The sequence below is a fragment of the Bipolaris zeicola genome, assembly GCF_000523435.1.
Source record: "Bipolaris zeicola 26-R-13 unplaced genomic scaffold scaffold_21, whole genome shotgun sequence".
Classification (NCBI taxonomy): Eukaryota; Fungi; Ascomycota; class Dothideomycetes; order Pleosporales; family Pleosporaceae; genus Bipolaris; species Bipolaris zeicola.
In genome coordinates this window covers 74,330-92,073 of record NW_006912070.1, presented here as the reverse complement: position 1 = coordinate 92,073, position 17,744 = coordinate 74,330, and the positions used below count along the sequence as shown (strand labels likewise).

Sequence of the window (17,744 nt, the reverse complement as noted above, 5' to 3'; positions counted from 1 at the left end):
GAAGTATCTAAAACTTTTTTGTCTCTGGAAACAACACTCAAACAAAATCAGGAACATGGCTTGAATTAGTTAATATTCACGATAGACGACGAAAAGGCTTGAAACTTCGCCGGCCCGACTAGCGTATGTTGACGGCAGAGTGATAGGCCATTGGCGTGGCTGAACGGAGTTCCCCACCTCAACACCACTGCTAAGCCACCGCCAATAGACCACGGAATCTAGACGGCTGAGACGGCCGAGAAAGCATGGGTTGAACTGCCGTTTTTCTTTTTAATACCGCGATGGCGCCGCGCTAGCTGAGGCTTGACATTCTTCATTCCTTACCCCACTGGAAGGTCTGGTCGTAGATGTACACAAGTCGCTACGCAGGACGAGCATTGCCACCCACATAGTCTCAATCAACGGCAGGACCTTGGATATATGATACTACAACATGCCATCTAAAGGAGTCAAATGCTTTGCATACATTGCAGTCGATGGAGTCGAGATTGAATACACCGTTCCAAAACGAAGCGCCAGGCGAAGTGAACAACGCGAGTTTCTCTTTGACCACCTAGAAATCGAGTCATCCAACCTCCCCCGTTTTAAATTCACTGGAAACTTTGAATTCATTGTCCGCCGCGACGGTCGGGAACTGACGAAGCAATGGGTCGCAGTAAACAGCATGACAGGCAAAGTCGAAGACGGCACAATGGTCAACATGGAGCAAACACCGGCCCTGTTCCCAGAAGACGTCGTGATAACCTACGGCTTCTACGACGCCGGACCGGGACTTGCAGAACTACCAAAACAACACCAATGCTATGTAACTGTAACACCCAACTATGAAAACTGGATGCGCGACAAGATCCCCCAGGACTCTGATCTTGCCAACCGCCCCTTCCACAAGATGGTCCTACCCTCAGCCCACGACATTGGCATGAACAACATGTCATCCAGCTTGTCTCTGATCAAAAACGCTGGCACAGGCCTCATTCGCGAAGTCCTCGGCCGCTCCCTCCCGCGCGCCTTATCCATCCTCAACAAAGTCAGCGACGGAGCCATCAACCACATCGCGCCCGACATCATCCGCGCGCTCGCCATAACCCAGAAGGACACCCTCGACTCTATCCTGAAAATCGGCGCCCGATACTTTGAATTCCGCCCCGCAAAATGCCACCGCCAGCTCCACTCTCTCAGCTCCCTAGACGACACTTTATACTTCCAGCACGGCGCTATACCAGGGATGTCCTACCGCGTCCTCCTCGACCACATCACCCGCTTCCTCGCCTCGCACCCCGACGAAATAATAATCATCCACAACCGCTGGGACGGCGTCCCAGACGCCTGCCCGCGACCCAACCCTCAGGAACTCCACGCAATCCTATCCCCCCTTTTATCCGACAAAAACCTCCAAATAGGCTCTCAAGACGATATGCAAAACTCCTCCATTCACAATCTGCGCGAACAGCACAAACGCCTAATCATTCTCTCCGACTTGCCCCAATACTCAAACTACGACGACGACGCAAATGCAACACTAACTGGCGATTCCATGCTCGATCGCTTACGTAACATGTGCGAAAACCCGGATACAGAGAATAGAGCGCCCGTCACGCTGCTGCAATGTCAGGCTACAGCTACCAACATCAGAGATGTAATCGTCGCGACGGTCCTGGATAGCGATGTTAGTACCAGTCCCATTCTCGCTACGAAACCCGTGTGCGATGCCAAGATTCTGCCCTTGTTGAAGGGGGATGTGGGGAGGAAATTGGTGCGCGAGAGGGAAGGGGTTGTTGTTTTTTTGAATGATTTTTTTGATGGGGCCACGGCGGATGTGGCGGTTGGGGCTTGTGTGGAGAGGTTGGGGTGAAAAAAAGGGGAGGAAAGGGGGGTGTGAAGAAGTTTAGTTTTGTAGGGGAAGATGGGAAGGCTGTGTGGTGTGTATTTATATAAGACGTGGAAGAGGGGTAGTGATGTGATTTGGTATAAGAATCTATGTGTAAGTATGCCGAGAGGAGATGGGAGACGAAAAGACGGATAAGATGAGAAAACGATAATTCAGAAACATGACACTTCCCTCCCCTTACTATGTGATCTAGGCGTATGACGCGTTCAACGTCGTACGTATAACATTTCCCATTTCCCTTTGCATAGTTCCCGTATGAAAATGCAGCGACAAAAACGTTCCCAGAGGAGAGAGACACATACATCGGAGCCACTTTCCTCCTAGCATCCCCACCCCCTTCATCTACCTGCACCTCATCCATCTCATCCCCATCATCATGCCAAATAATGAAAAGTAGCAACACCAAAAACACCTCCCGGCCGAACCACGAAAAAGTCTCATGTCTTGAAGTCCTTGGGCAGTCAATAATCATCCATCAATTGAGGCGGTACGCAGAAGTCTATCGCTGGTTGAAGAACCAACTTGTCCTCTTGCCCTTGCTTGAATCGCTGCCGTTATCGCCGTCCTGCTTCTGGAGATTGCCAATGACTGGGAGCACAGGGCCGTCCGCAACGGCACCACCGCCGCCACGAAGGGGCTTGGCGATGCGAGAGCCGACGCCGCCAAAGCCAGCGTAGGAAGCGCCGTTGGCGGGCGAGCCGAGACCGCGTGTTGAACCTGCCTTTGCGGCTTCGAGACGCTCCTTGACAGCCGTGAGTTGGGCTTCGAAGCTGTAACAGGTTAGCACGTGCTTTCGGCAAAAGCCTTTGCCCAACATACCGATGGTTCGCTGCAGTAAGCTTCTCTTGTGAATCTTGGAGAAGGTTCTCGAGCGACTGTATCCGCTCGTTGCGGGCAATGAGTTTACGCTCTGCAATGGCAACTTCCTTCTTCAAGGAGCTGTTCTGCTCAACGAGCTGGCGCTGAACAACGGTGAGCTGTTCAAGGTTGCGCTCGAGGAACATCATCTTCTTCTGCTGTGCGCGGTTGTTCGATGTACGGAGCACATTGTTATACTGCTCGCGTGTCTCGTCCAACGAAATCTCGAGCTCAACAACCTAACTAGGTATTAGCATCCTGTCTCCTACCAAGATATCAATAAACTTACCCGTTCGCAGCGGTTCTGTAGATCACGCATGAGACTCTTCTTCATGTTATCAAATTCGGCAATTTGCTGCTGCACAGTCTTGCCGTTGATGCCGTTGGCAACGCCGTTGGCAATAGCGCCGCTCTTGATGCGCGACTGGAGACTCTCGTTCTCAGCCCGGAGCTTCTTGGCCTCTTCAACGAGACGCGCAGTGTCCTGCTTGAGGGTTTCAACAAGCTCGAGATTACCCTCTTGGCGAGCCGAGTAAGCGTCAGCAAGTCGCGCCTTGACCTCCTCCTTGTCTTGCTCAGAGAGATTACCCTCAAGGAGCTCCTCGTACTGAGCTTGCAGAGTGTCGCAGCGTGCCTCGAGTGCTTCGCGGCGCTTAGCGTGTGCAGTGTCCTCCTCACTTCGTGCAGTTAGGGAAAGCTCTGCTTGTCGCACAATGCCTTGAGTCTCGACAATCTTTTCGCGCAACTCTTGGATGGCATCCGGTGCGATTGCCTCGCCTGCTGAGCTCATCTCGTGAAGCTGGTCGAGCTGCTCGATAATCTTGCGTATGGTACGCTCGTTGTCGCTGAAGACCTCACCACCAAGATCGAAGCCAGCCATCATCTGCGCCATGGCTTCGGCCTTCTTCCTCTTCTTCTCGTCCATGGCAGCAGATGTCTCCTTGGCGTTCATCTTTGCGTCTAGGAGCTGTTGCTTGACATCGTCAAGCTCAGCAGTGAGCTCAGCATTGGCCTCCTTGAGTCCATCCATGGTGATCTGCGCCTCCTTGCCCTCGAATTGGATCTTCTCAACTTGCATCTTCATCTCGTTGAGTTCGAGGGTGATTCGCTCATTGTCCTTGTTGGTCTTGGCGTCGCGGTCCTTGTAGTACTGCAGCTCATCTTTGACAGTCTTGAGCTGATCCTCAACCTTTGCGAGCTGCGACTCCCTCTCGGCGACCTGGTCTTGCAACTCATTCTCTCTTCGCAGGAAGTCGTCCTTTTCGTCCTTGTCCAGCGGTATGCTCGGTGTTCCTGCGCGGTCCAGATCTAATCTAGAGTCCGGACGTGGTGTTTCCGCATTTCTTGTCGATTCCACTCTTGATGGCGTCGCCGGCCGTGCCAACGAGGACGACTTCTTGTGAGAAACTGTGCTAGTCTCGAGCGGTGGTATCCACTTGTCTTTTGGTACCGTCTCTCCTCCACGCCATTGTGTTACTTCGCTCTCTAGTTGGCCAATGTAGTTTTCAAAGGTAGTGACCTGGCCTTGGACCTTCTTGAGCATCGCCTTGAGCTCAGCCGGACTCAGCTCGGCATTGACCTTTGCCTTGTTCTTGATTGTCTTTGCTCGCATACCGAACCGGAGTGTGCCCAATGTTTCGACGTCATTGTAACTACTTGGAGAGCAGTTGATGATCAACGTGGTTCGCGAGTTACCACCTAGCGATTCCTGAAGAATACGGGTGAGTTTAGAGTCTCGATAGGGAATGTGCTGCGTCTTGCTGTCGGTCAAGCAGTTGATGACCATACCAAGGGCACTCAAACTCTTGTTGATCTTCTTGGCTTCTTCCAACGTTTGTCCACTTGCGCCCGTCTTGCCAACCTTTTCGGAACCTGCCAAATCGACCAGGAAGAGCTGACCGCTCTTCAGCGAGCCCGTCTCGACATTCTTTTGGTTGACTGTGATGACGAAAATAGAGTGCGATCGCGACGACTCCTGGTTCATGTTCGTTGCTGAGACGGCTCGTGCGGAGCCACCCCTCCTCAGAACCTCGTAGACCTCCTCTTCGCTCGAGACATATACTTCAAGCAGACCCTTGACATACACACCTCTACTCTTTTCCTCGTGTACTGGCAGATTGTCGTTTTGGGGAACGAGCAAATCTCGGATGCGCTCCATGTAGATTTCCATGTAGCTGACGCGGACGGTATATTCAATATTGCTCGGCGAGGCGAGGATATTGGCAAAAATCTGCTGGACGATACGCGGGATAACTCCCTTGCCTACTTCATCGTCCATGTCGCTTCCCATCATGGTGTAGGACTTTCCTGCTCCCGTCTGTCCATAGGCAAAGACAGTACCGTTGTATCCGTTGAGAATATCGTCGACAGTGGGGCGAATGGAGTAGTTGAAGACATCCTCCTGCCGCGACTTCATGTCGAAGACGCGGTCGAAGGTGAAGGCCCCGGCGGCCTCTTTCGACTGTGCACATGGCAGTCAGCAAGGTACGGTTGAGAGGGCCAGTATGGGGCCAGAAAGTTATTTGGAGGGAGGGGGAGGCGCACTTGGATTGTACATGTGTCTTCGGAGTTGAACTCAACAATGGGCTCTCCACCGCTCGCTATCTCGACCTTGTTCTGGGGGCGGAAGCGGGCCACAACTGCAGCGTGCCACTGTCAGTAAATGCACACACTCGATACATGGACCACGGGGCAGTATGTTGTGTTGTTTGGCGGGAGCGTGGCGCACCTTTGATGCTGTTGGAGCCCCTGCGGTAGATTTGTTAGCCATGCGTGACCCCTCCTCGCCCGAGTCGGTGAAGGTGCTACTCACGACATGATTGCTGTTGGACTATGGCACAGCGGCCCAGCGGCCTCGGTCGATCAACTCCTCTCGGGCTCTGTGGCAGGCGAGAGTGTGTGTGCAAAGCCGACGTGCACTTTTCGGGTGGCACCGTCACGTCTCGCAGTGACTCGGCGCGTAGAGGTGGGTAATTACAGCCCCCGCTATGGTTAAGGGGAGCCGATGAAACGGCAACAAGCTGATCCTGTTGGGCGGAGCAAGGGATCCCGACTAGCGGCGCTCGAGGCACGGGTGCGAGAGAGCGTGTGTGAGTGGGTGGCGGGATATGGCGGTGTTGATGTTTATTGTTGCTTTGGGCGCTGTTGAGCTTGCAGGCCAGGCGTGGGTGGGCGTGGGCGTGTGGGCGTGTGGTGCTGCTGCGGCCAAGGGCCTGCAATTCCCGTAGCGGGACTGCCTTTCCTCCCCGCAGCCAACGGCTCTGACGCAGGTCCCGCTGTCTCTCGACTGGTCATAGCACACGTCTCGGGCCACACAGCCTGGGCCGAGTGTAGTACCCAAGTAGCACATACATATGTAAAAAGCGTATCCAAGTCCCTGCTGACAGGCTTCCAATTCCCTCTCGCTTCCAGCCTTGCTGCACTCTTGGGCCGCCTGGCTGTGCCCAGGACGCTTATGTCACCAGGCCCTGCATTAGCAACCCACCAAAAGACCCGCCATAGCTGCAACACACAGTCGTCATCGAGAACGAAACAAAAGGGAGTGCTCGTATATTCGACTACCTAGCCAAACTTGCCCAAATCACCCAGAAAATCAGACCAGACGCCGTGCTCGAACACCTGTCCGGCAAAAGCCCACAGACTGCCAGGCTAACACAAGTGATATCGTCCTTGCACCTCATAACTCCATACGATGCCATATCATGTTCGTGAACTTCATGTCCCCCATTGCTACCCCTAGTCTTCCCAGCTCTTCTCTACAGTTTCGCGTACGCGCTTGGTGTACTCCTTGCGGTTCTCCTTGTACAGATTGGATGCTTCGACGTTGGCCGGCGACGACGTATTGGGGTCATTGAGCAGACTGTGTGTCTCTTGTCAGTACTCATACTCCAATGTCTCGAGGGTGCTGTAGTGTAGACTTGCCTCTGGATGCTCGTCAGGATAGCTGCAACATCGTACGTGGGTGACCATCGATTCTGCAGAATGTCAAGACACAGCTCTCCGGTTCCGTATACGTTGGGATGGAACATCTGGCTGATGAACTTGACGCCCGGCGGCTTGTTGGGGTACGCTTCTTCAAAGTGCATGACCAGGCGGAACGTTCCATCTTCAAAGGGCGTGTCGGCGGGACCTATTATGACTGCGTTCCTGTACACTTGTCAGTCCAAGGAGTCCCACGGGCATGGCATCGTCGTCATCATCATGTCGTGTGCTCCATGCTTGCGGAGAGCCCTACCAGGTCATTACATTATCAGCAACCGGAGATGCAGATACACCGGCCGGAGGATCAGTCTGCATGCGCTATCCTACTTTGTCAGCTCAAGTTACCATGCATGGTCGGCAGTCGTGTAAGTTGCCTGCGCCTCTCCCGAGGGGGGGCAATCACTACGCACCTTGAAGTCGCGCATCAAACGGCGGCGGGCTGCAGTCGACATGATGGCGCAGATGAGCAAGCCGAGTTTGGTTGCAGAAAGAGGGTATGTCTAGCAGAAACAAAAAGGGCGGGGATTAAGAAGGAGTCTGGGGGGTTGGTGTGCGCCGTGTACCTTTGCTATTGGCGTTGCTGTGTTGCACCGATGGTTGCGAGCGGCGGGCAGTTGTCGCTGGCACCTTCCGCTGCTGATCCACCACCTTGTCTTGCCCCCAACCCTACGCCACCTCACGTGTGACGGCCAATCGCCAGACCCACTTAACCTTCATCTTGACGCCGCTGCTCCCCTCGGTCTCCTCGCCGTCCTTTTTGCATGAAAACCAAATTTAATCCTCACCGACACTCAACATTTCTCCAGCAAGGTTTGCGTTGTTTTCGGTTGCTTTATAATTTGCCTTTAACCTTACTCTACCCGTCTGTGCACACCGCTCCTGCATACCTGCATCCTCATACATACACATTACAGTAATACATCATATATTGCCAAACTCCGTCATGAATGCCCTCATAACCCCGAATCTCATCATGCTGAATGCCCAATGCCACGCCATACCTACATTCTCGTCAAAGTCCGTAAAACCATAACGCCCTTATCGCTAATTTGCAAGACCAACGGGAAGCTGTGACCCCAACCAAATAAGAAGAAAAAAGCGGGAAAAATCCCCTTCCGAAATGAGTTATCAAAACAAGTTGTGGACAGAAGAAAAACTGCCCATCCCTGGACACCCATCTCCTCACTCGCCGGCCGCACCTGCAAGGCCATGGTGGGTTGCTGCAGCAGACTTCTCGCGACCCAGGTAATCCACCACAGGGAACCGAGCCCGTCGCTCCAGCTCATCTAGCGGAATGTGCGATCGGATGAAGCGATCTCGGTCGTTGTATGGCGGCTGGTAGTCCCATGACTCCTTGCGCCCAATCTTCAGCGCACCACAAGCAAGCTGACGCATGCGCTGGCTGAGCAGAACGTCGTTGTGAATCTTGGTAAAGTCCCACTTCTCACGCGCCTCAGCCTCGAACTTGGCTAGCACCTTCCGGTTGTGAGGCTCCGTGGACCTTGCAAGGTCGTGAAGCTCTTGCGGATCTTCGACAAGATTGTAGAGCTGTGGCCCGTCCGCGAGAGAAAAGGTGAACTTCCACTCATGACGGCGGATCATGTACGTAGGAGTAACAGTTCCCTCGCCCATGTACTCGCCAAACACTTCATCTTTACCTGGCTTATCAGACACTAGGTACTCGTATAGACTGGTGCCGTCGAGGGGCAGGCGCTCATCAACCTTGGCTCCAGCCATGTCGACAAATGTTGGCAGCAGATCCATTGTAGACACTGACTCCTTGACTTGCTTGGGTGCAATGTTGGGGCCATTGATGATCATGGGTACTCTGGAACTGTTCTCATACCAGCTCATCTTGTACCACAAACTCCTCTCACCAAGCATGTCGCCATGATCTCCAGAAAAGACAACGATTGTGTCCTTGTCTAGCTTGCAGTTTTTCAGAAGCTTGACGAGTTTGCCAACCTGGTCATCAACGAAGCTGCAGGCAGCAAAATATGCACGCCGGGCGCGGATCTTGGCCTCGTCTGGTACTGGGTTGTCCCACAGGTCAATGGTCTTGAGGAGTCGCTGCGAGTGCGTGTCTTGGTCGGCTTGAGCAATCTCGACCTTGGGCAGAGGAATGTCTACACCCTCGTACCTATCCCAATATTCCTGAATCATGGTATAGGGATCATGTGGATGGGTCAGAGAGATGGTCAAAGCAAATGGCCGACGAGTCTCGGGATCTGATCGGACATAGTCGTAGAGGTATTGTTGGGCCTGAGCGACTGTGTTAGCAAGGATATCTGGCGTTGCTACGTCTTGCAATTTCGTTGCCAATCTAGAATAATCTTACCTTGTGCATGACATCCTCGTCGTAGTCAAGTTGGTTGGAGCGCACACATGGGCCGGCCTGCATGACTGACGACATGTTGTGGTACCACTCTTGACGCTTTTCTGGTTTATCCCAGTTTACGGACCAGCCCAGGTCTCCAGGGTAGATGTCGGAGGTGAGTCGGTGTTCAAATCCATGGAGTTGGTCAGGACCAATAAAGTGCATCTTCCCAGCCAGCGCAGTCTCGTAGCCCTCTCGGCGGAGATAGTGAGCATAGGTGGGGACCTCTGGGCCGAGAATGGAAGCATTGTCGTATCCACCAATCTTTGAGGGGAGCTGACCGCTGCACATGGTAAACCTAGATGGTGCACACAGAGGTGAGTTGCAATAAGCGCTTGCAAAGTTGACCCCGGTCCGAGCGAGTTCGTCTAGGTGTGGTGTCTTGATCACTGACTCTGGGTCATTGAACTTGAGCATTGGAGCAGCCATCTGATCAGCCATGATATACAGAATGTTTGGGCGTTTCCCGTCACCAAGGATGCGACTCTGAGATGCATAGTTTTCGGACTGTTGACGAAGGGTTTGAGCCGAAATGAAGTCGTGGCCGTCTTGTTGACCACCTGATACCCCATTGCCCGTTAGGAAGCCATTGGCGCCGTTCCCCAGATGGACACCATTACCATTGCTGGCAGGTTGAGAAGTGAAGGAAAAGTCGCCGCCAACAGGGGCGTGGGCCTCTTTGAGTGTTTGCTTGGCAGGATGAACAGAGGCAGGTGGGGGTGACTCTTGATCGAGCAAGAGACTGGGGGCCATCTTGTTGTCTCAATTGTATATATAGAAGTGTTGGCCTCTTTCCCCGAGTTGTGTAAGCCAGCGAGCAAGAGGATTTTGTATAATAGAGTGAGGTCAAGTTTGGGTGAGAGAGAGGACCGAAGGTGCTTTATAGAAGGTGAGAGCGACGCGAGGCCCCAGACTAAGCATCAGGAGCACGGATTGTGTGGGGAAGGCGCGGCCCTGACGCAGTCTACAAAGAAAAAAAGCGGGTGGTGACTTGCTCTGGTCACGCAATCCGACGCAATCCACGCGGCCCAATCGGGCTAGCCACCTTCCAGCCATGGCAACCTCACCGTTCGAGCCGTGAGCTATTGCAACCACACCGCTGTATCCTGGCGCCCGAGAGAACCAAACCGCCCTCCTCCCTCTCTCTTCTATGCGGGGCAATGCTTTTCCAGCCAACACGATGCTTTTCTCTGCGTTGAGGATGCAGTTGTCTATGCCACAATGTCCAAAGAGCGCTTAGTCGTCAGGCCCGGTGAGTTCGGCGTCGCCTCTCCATATTACTACATGTCAGGACGTACCGGGATCCCCGCTGTCAAATCAGATCAAAGTGGCATAGTGGTTGCATTTGTGCCCATTGCCCGCGACTATACTCTCCCGCCGGGACTGGCTCACATGGAGCAGCCTCGTGGACTGACGTCGAGGTTGACACGGTGAGCATGCAACACTTCGTATGCAGGGTAACATCATACTAGTCGATCTCGTCCGGTACCATCTCAAGGCCAAGAGTAGTAGGTCGAAGGCTGGACTGTGGGCACACATCTGAGCATCCCCATGAAGATCTGGAAGCGAGTGAGGTAGGTAGAGCTGGGCACGCTAACCTTCATCCTCAGCCTCCCATTCGTTCGTCATCAACCACCCCAGTTTTCCCCCCTGGACGTCTGCTCTATTCCTCCAAGCCCATCCGTTCCAAACGTCTTTCCCATACTTCGGTCGAGTCTTCGGGACGTCGCACTGAGCTGGCTCCACACGAGTGGCACGCGAGCACTGAGGGCTCCTGCAAGCATACGGTCATTCCCGCGCCAGCTAACGGCCGAAGCGCCATGCATACACTGCCAGCCTGCTGTTTCCATTGCTATCGTTGTCTCCTTCCGCCCGCCTAGCCGGAACAAGCACCTTCTATTGCGTTGGCAAATCAAGACTATTTGCTCACGCTTAGCTGCCGATAGCACCCTGCTGCACCAATGATAGCTATGTGCGGCTCTTTGACGACTAGAGATCCAAGAGACGACCCCCGCCAATACGACATGGGCACACGATGTGTTGATTGTTGTACAGCGACCCGCAAACTCTCACCTAACTTGAATTATGCTTTTCAGCTTGCACCAGCGAAATCTTGGCGCCAATTCTTTCTAGTCGCACTGCTACTCAGCATGTACTGCATTGGATGCGATCAACCGTGGATCTTTTCTTTTGTCACCAAATATGCTTGGCATGAGATATGCAGGGATATTTCGGACCGCATATGTCGTATCTAGACGTGGTTGTCTTTCTCACCATAAGTCGGATGCATCAACACAACGTGTGACCTCTCCGGCTAATCGGTGTGGATCGATAAGTCGACTGAACTTTCCAAATCAGTCGGAAACATCGTGGACGTGGCTTTATTGATCTCGTCTATCCGTTATGCCATAACTCTTATTCAATTGCACTAAACCCTAGAGCCTCAGAGTGTCAAGGTCCACAAATTGCAGCATGCGCGTACTACAGTCCTACATACAACACCATTCAGTACAAACATCAAGACTTGGAACCTGCATTGCATATACAGTTACAAATCACCTGCCACAAGCTCTGGGTATGTTTACTGTAAGTAGGCACAAAATCATGCCTCCTTCAACAACACAGCCAACCCCACATACGCTAGTTAACCTTGTTAGTAAACATTATCATCAATAAGTCATACCTGCATCTGCATCAACTCCCGTTTCCGCATACGCTAGACAACTCAAGCCGCCCATGTTTGCCTCTGAGCATCACTTGGCTATGTCAAAGCAACATCAAGCCACGCTCACGACGCCCTGCACCTGGGCGCTCACGCACGAATCGCCGCACGCTCCGAAGCGTACTGACCTGCGTGTGATCTGAGTGTCCTACATTCAAGCCAAGAAACCTGGATATCACCAGCAGCTCTTTTGATAACTATCCGTCGGGTCGTCGCGTATGCGCCGACGATCCGTCGATACTGCGATGACCCGGAAGCAGCCCTATCTTGCACACCCCGGAACGCGGATAATCGCCACTTCGCCGTCTCGCTCCACCTACCTCGAAGCGAACAGGCTCGACTTCGCCGTCCCCCATGCCTTCTTGTGCTGCTGCCGCCCGATTGGCTGCCCTTCGCTTTCCTGAGTCACGCACGACACAATCATTTGGGCTGTGTTGCTCCGCATCTTTCAATGTCTTTTTTGACCCAGGCCCCGGCTTTGACCGGTATTGCTGATAAGCAGGGGAAGGAAAGTCGTGTCAGCAGGACAATACACTGGGATCTGAGAAATATTTGTTCATCGATGTGATCGGATATGCTCATGGCCTTGTTATTCGGCCTTTCTACAGAACAACACCGTATCTCACGTGGTAAGTAGGAACATGCAACGCTTCTTATCTGGTATGTATTCTCCGATACACAAGGCCATTCATGCATCGCGGGCATCGTGGATTTCAGTCTGATATCGAGTCTTTTCTCCAACTGCCTCAGCTGGTATCTGGATCCACACTAAGCTCCGAATCATCACGTACAAGAAACGCTACTTGTAGTATACCATGCAAGCCATAGTCATGGGAACCTGCAGAAAACCAAAAAAACACTATAGGCACGGCTTGTAATGTAAGCCAAATATTGCACCGGCTCTGCATGCCAGCGTGGCACTACATTGCATAACCATCCTCATACGATCAAATAACAAGACATGGGGCATATCCACGATACCGATGGCTAGGATTGCGATCATCAAGTATTCTGCCCACCTGTTTCTTTCACTCTACAGAAAAATTACTCAGGTAGTAGTCAACAACAAATCACATTTACATTCCCTCTTTTTCTCCGTCGAGATTTTCAGTTTACAGATCGAGATGTGAATGAAGTGCTCACGACGGACAAAGACATAAAGAACAAGTGATTGACGCCGAGAGGTGGTATCGAAAGAAGGTTCAAGTTTCAAAACAAACATTTCCAATCACAGATAGTAGAAATCAGACTTGCACAATCTCATCATTCAAGCAAAGAACATATTCATACATCTTCCTTCGATTCTTCCTTTCCAATACTAGCAAAGCCCTACTTATACCTCCCTTCCTCTCACCCTTCCCCTCTCTTCCAAGTCTCAGGATTCTCCCCATCCTCTCTTCAAACTCTCAAAGCGCCGAGGCCACCAACTCAAACTTTTTCCGATCCGCGCCACTGAAACAACCGCAAAAAAAAGCAGGAGCAGCAGAAGATGGAAAAAAGTGAGTCGAGGCACCTACAAAGGCCACTCCATGGGTACGAAGAAGAAGACAGAAAAGCTAGAAAAGATGTCAAAGAGAGGGAAAGGTCAGAAGGGGAATGAGAAGCAAGCCGAGCAAGCCAACAACAAGAGAAGGATCCTCTAGAAAGGACAAAAAAGACGAACAAATCCTAACTCAACAAGAAATGGAGAAAAGGATACAAAAAACGCACGAAAGAACGCCAATATTCCATCCCATACCCATTTGAAAAGTAAAAACCCAAGTCCGAGTTAATGCGGGTCCCTTGTGGAAACCCCCACATCCAAATAACGCCTTGTTAAGTCCCATAATCCTATTCAAACAATATCCGATTTCCCCTTCCTTTGAAGGGGATAAGGAAAGAAAGAAAAAGAGTCGAGGCAGGCTAGTCGATATAATCAACCAACCTAGGTAAATGCCATGGCCGAAAAACTAGCGTCACCCTCGGGACCAGAGTCATCTCCGAATCCTTCCCAAGGGAGTTCGTGCGTCTCATCGTCGTCGTCTTCCTCATCGTGAGCACCGCCGTTCTTGCTTGAGCGACCTCGACCAATCTCTACGCTCTCGTCTTCGTCGACAAAGCTACGGATAGTGACCTTCTTGGCCTTCTTCTCGCTTTGACCAGTCTTCTCTTCCTCGACGCGGATTTGGCCAGTGAGCTCTTCGACATCTTGCTCAGTCAGATCATCGGCCCGTTGGCCTTCGAGCACATCGTGGAGGCGGTAGATTTGCTTGTCTAGATGGTCAATCCGGCGGAGAAGATCCTGGATCGCTTCATTAATTGCAATACGCTTGCGCTGTCCGAGACTGGGATCGTGTTGCTCGAGCAAGGCGCGTTGGACGGCCAACTCAGCGTGCAAGTGAATACGCTCATCGTTCATTCCCTTTACTACAAGTGCAAGGGCCTCTTTTGGCGATTGTGCGGGACGAAGAGTAGCGTCTACATCATCCGCAGTGCGTACAGATGCTGGAACAAGCTTAGGCACGTGGAGAGCATCGGTGGCGGTGGTGTATCCTTCGCGACGGCAGTAGGTGCAGTTGGAGTTGTCGTGCTCCTTGGGGAGTGATCTGTGCACGTTGATAGTTGTCGTGGCCTGCTTTGATGTGCTGAGCTTGATATCTGGAACAATGAAAGCCGATGTCATCTCAGTAGGAGCACTACGGCGCCTTCGACTCGTGTTGCTAACCATTGAAGCGTCAAAAGCAGACTGCTTCGTCTGTGTAGCATCGCCATCCGTATCGAAGTTGGAAAAGTTGCCGGTGTCTTCCTCAAACTGCGTATTGCTGGTGCGTTGTGTGGTATCCTTAAGCGAAGACTTGCGGACGAGAGAAGGGCGACGTTCGCTCTTAGCTGAGGCGACTGACCGCACGGTGTCTTCACGAGTCTGACGCTGAGAGCGGACAGTGTCCTCGCGAGTCACCTCATCTGCCGAAGCAGATTCACGCTTAGCAATTCGATCTTCCTCTAGGCGACGTCGAAGCTGAGCAATTTGATCCTTATCAATGTAGCTCAACTCGGTGAGATCCAAATCTGCAGGAGGCTGGATGGTTGAGGTCTGCCTGGCAGAGTGGGCGTTGCGTGAGATACGAAGGGCTGAACGAGGTGCAAGAGACAAGTCGGTAGTTGACTCGACCTCGCTTTCTACACGTGCATGCTTATCGGTAACAACAGGTGCAGAGAAACTTCGAGTTGAGAACCTAGAATGAGCAGTGAACGACTTTCGTGGGCTTTCTTGCTGAGATTCGCTTGCAAGCCTGCTGTTGCGAACTTCTTGCTGGACACGGTTCTTAATGCGCGTGCGCGTGTCTTCTCGGCGATAGCTGGGTCTCCGTTGCAATTGCTCTTGGGGACCATCGTTTGGCTCTTGAGTCCTTCGAATAGCCCTTTCACGCGACTGAATCTTTCGTTGCAGCTCTGCTTCTCTCCTTGCCCATTGCTCGTATTCCTCATCTTGCTGTGCCTGGAGCTCCTGAAGTTCGATACGGAGATTCTCGTTGTCCAAGCGCATAGCCTCAGTTGTCTGCTCCTGAGTAGTATCTTGGAACTGTCGGATGGTCTCATCACGTCGATCAACCTTGCTACGCAGAGAAGACTCCAAGCGAGCCCAGCGCTGAGCGTCCTCTTCCCGCCTAGCCTTGATCTCTGCGAGTTGAGACCTGAGAGAATCGTGTTCTGACTTCAGACGAGCAAACTCAGCCTGCTCCTGGCGTATTCGTCGCAACTCTGTATCTCTGCGGCTAAGTTGCTGAGTATTCTCATCTTGCTGTGCGCGTACACGAGCCAATTCAGCATGTAGGTTGGCGTTTTCCCTTTCAGTTGCATTCGCGGCCTGGTCGAACTGTCGTCGAAGCTGGGTAGTTTCTTCCCGGTGCTGAGATTGGTCGTGATCGAGCTGATCACGCAGTGCCTCGTTCTCTGAACGGAGTGTCTCAACTTCCTGGCGAAGCTCCTCGTTCTCATTGCTCAGTACACTCTTTTCGTTCTTGAGCTCTTCACATGTCTGGAAAGCAACACCAAGCTGGTTTGCCATGCTCTCCTTCTCGGTGTTCAAACGCTTCTTCTCGATTTCCAGAACAGCAACTTTTCGGTCGGCACGATCGATCCTAGTTCGTAGTGTTTGCACTGTAGCGTCGAGTCCTAAAAACAGTCAATATTACTATGAATCTCCAGACTTCTTGTCACTTACGCGTCTTTTCGATCTTCCAGCTATTCTTTCCAGCATCGGAATCCTGGGCACTGTCACTTCGACGTAGCTTCTCCTGGGCCTGTGCTGTGGCTCGCAGCTCGATCAACTCGAGATCCTGCTCTTCAATCTTCTTCTCTTGTTCCGCACGCTCGTGCTCCATCTCTGCAAGCTTCTCCTGCAGCTGTTGAAGTGCGGAAAAGATGGCCTTTTCCTCATCGGGAATTGGAACTCCCTCGATAGGAAAGTATGAGGGCCGGCGACCACCGTTTGGTGGGGCAGAAAAGCGTGACCGTGAAGTCGTTGTCTTTGAGAAGACTGGGGTACCATCGTCAAAAACACCAGAGACCAGCTCGGTGAGGTTAGGAAGATCTGGAAGGATAAATGATTGGCCAGTCGCGTTTTGTGTGGTATTTTGCCTTGAACGAGGCGTTCCTTTACTCTGCAGGGTATCGGCATTGCCGTCAATCTGAAGCGATGCCTGGCGGCTGCGGTTGCCCCAACGCGAATTCTTGGTAGAGTCAATGGTGACTGTGGGGGGTCGCTGGTCCATAAACGACGACTCATCTTCAGACAACTTGGCGTGCAGCTGTGAAAGAGAGTTGCGCTTGCGGTCCTCTTTAGCCAGAGCTGGTGAGTTGCGCTTGCTCGAAGGGCGAGGTGATATCGTGTCGAGGTCGTTGCGGGAGGCGCGTCGGATTGCCGCGTCGCGTCGAAGGCTGCTTGTGTCTGCCATGTGCGATTTACGCGACCTGTTGGTGAGGGGTGTCATGTCGTAGAGGCTGTTGAACGGCGAACTAATCTTGCTAGGTGTACCGCGGTTGCTGCGGTTACCACCACGTGCTTGCTCGACAGCCATGCTTTCCTCGTCGGAAATGGAGTGGTCGAAGTCGAGGAACTCCTTATTTACCATGGATGTGTCAGGCTGGATCTGCTCGGAGCGGAAGGGCGCCCAAGCACTCTGCTTTTTCGCGGTGGAACGAATGCGGGGGAATTTGGGAAGCGTGTTTGTGTCGTCTACAATGTTGTGCTGTGTCGAGTGGACAATGTCTGGGTTGTCCCAAAATTGGGATGTGTCAGTGCCGCCGAATCCCGATCGCTGGGTGGGATTCGAGTCTGTTGGCAATGGTGATGGTGACTCGATGTTTCTTGGGCTGTGACTTAGGCTGCGAGAAAGTTCGCGGATTGCGCGTGCTTTCCCGTCGCTGGTGGGAGGAGAAGACTGCATGTCCAATGTGTGAAGCTGCGATGGCAGCGTTGGTGTTGCGGATGATCAAGGCGCGTCGTAGAACACGTATATAGGGACAAGAAGAGATGCTTCGTAAAGATTAGTGAAGCTACACGCTGTCGTGTCCAAAAATGCCAGCCCAAGGGAACAAGATGGCTTGGGAGCGCGTGTTGGTGTTGGAAGGTGCAATGCAGTGTCGCAGATGAATGAAGCGGGAGGGCGTGTTTACCAAAACAACGCTAACGCATCCAAGCCCCACCCACGCCCAGTCGGCCTTGATTGGCCCTCCAGCCCCTCTCCCAAAGAAGGCGTGCAACATCGTCATCAGCGTCGCGCGGGCACGTGACAGCGCTGCGAGAAGACAGAATATGGAGAGTGAAGTGGCTTGATTGTTTTTTTCTCGTCGCTATGATACGGTCATGCATAATTTTATTGGAATCAATCCCACCGCTAATATCTTGCACAAGTCCGCACTCCCCATGCATAGCC

The 17,744-nt window shown here is 52.5% G+C and overlaps 6 protein-coding genes across 6 annotated transcripts; 1 reads left to right on the top strand and 5 right to left on the bottom strand.

The window, feature by feature from the left end:
• Positions 1 to 433: 433 nt before the first annotated feature.
• On the top strand, positions 434 to 1,852 carry COCCADRAFT_2217 (uncharacterized protein; the record flags this gene model as incomplete). The annotated part of the gene is made up of 1 exon (XM_007710712.1): positions 434 to 1,852. The coding sequence occupies one exon, from the start codon at positions 434 to 436 to the stop codon at positions 1,850 to 1,852; it is 1,419 nt and encodes a 472-aa protein (XP_007708902.1).
• Positions 1,853 to 2,387: 535 nt separating this feature from the next.
• COCCADRAFT_33913 (uncharacterized protein) lies at positions 2,388 to 5,516 on the bottom strand (the record flags this gene model as incomplete). The annotated part of the gene is made up of 5 exons (XM_007710740.1): positions 2,388 to 2,658; positions 2,708 to 2,985; positions 3,036 to 5,207; positions 5,291 to 5,385; positions 5,417 to 5,516. The coding sequence occupies 5 exons, from the start codon at positions 5,514 to 5,516 to the stop codon at positions 2,388 to 2,390; spliced, it is 2,916 nt and encodes a 971-aa protein (XP_007708930.1).
• Positions 5,517 to 5,550: 34 nt separating this feature from the next.
• Positions 5,551 to 5,964, bottom strand: COCCADRAFT_87473 (uncharacterized protein; the record flags this gene model as incomplete). Its single annotated transcript, XM_007710773.1, has 1 exon — positions 5,551 to 5,964. A coding segment is annotated over one exon (414 nt), but the record flags the coding sequence as incomplete, so codon positions are not given.
• Positions 5,965 to 6,481: 517 nt separating this feature from the next.
• COCCADRAFT_33912 (uncharacterized protein) lies at positions 6,482 to 7,179 on the bottom strand (the record flags this gene model as incomplete). Its single annotated transcript, XM_007710739.1, has 4 exons — positions 6,482 to 6,605; positions 6,668 to 6,892; positions 6,981 to 7,045; positions 7,138 to 7,179. The coding sequence occupies 4 exons, from the start codon at positions 7,177 to 7,179 to the stop codon at positions 6,482 to 6,484; spliced, it is 456 nt and encodes a 151-aa protein (XP_007708929.1).
• A 730-nt stretch (positions 7,180 to 7,909) lies between these two features.
• COCCADRAFT_87277 (uncharacterized protein) lies at positions 7,910 to 9,857 on the bottom strand (the record flags this gene model as incomplete). The annotated part of the gene is made up of 2 exons (XM_007710772.1): positions 7,910 to 8,989; positions 9,066 to 9,857. 2 exons carry the CDS (start codon positions 9,855 to 9,857, stop codon positions 7,910 to 7,912), a joined length of 1,872 nt encoding a protein of 623 aa, XP_007708962.1.
• A 2,389-nt stretch (positions 9,858 to 12,246) lies between these two features.
• On the bottom strand, positions 12,247 to 12,734 carry COCCADRAFT_87477 (uncharacterized protein; the record flags this gene model as incomplete). The annotated part of the gene is made up of 2 exons (XM_007710771.1): positions 12,247 to 12,561; positions 12,594 to 12,734. The coding sequence occupies 2 exons, from the start codon at positions 12,732 to 12,734 to the stop codon at positions 12,247 to 12,249; spliced, it is 456 nt and encodes a 151-aa protein (XP_007708961.1).
• Positions 12,735 to 17,744: the final 5,010 nt, after the last annotated feature.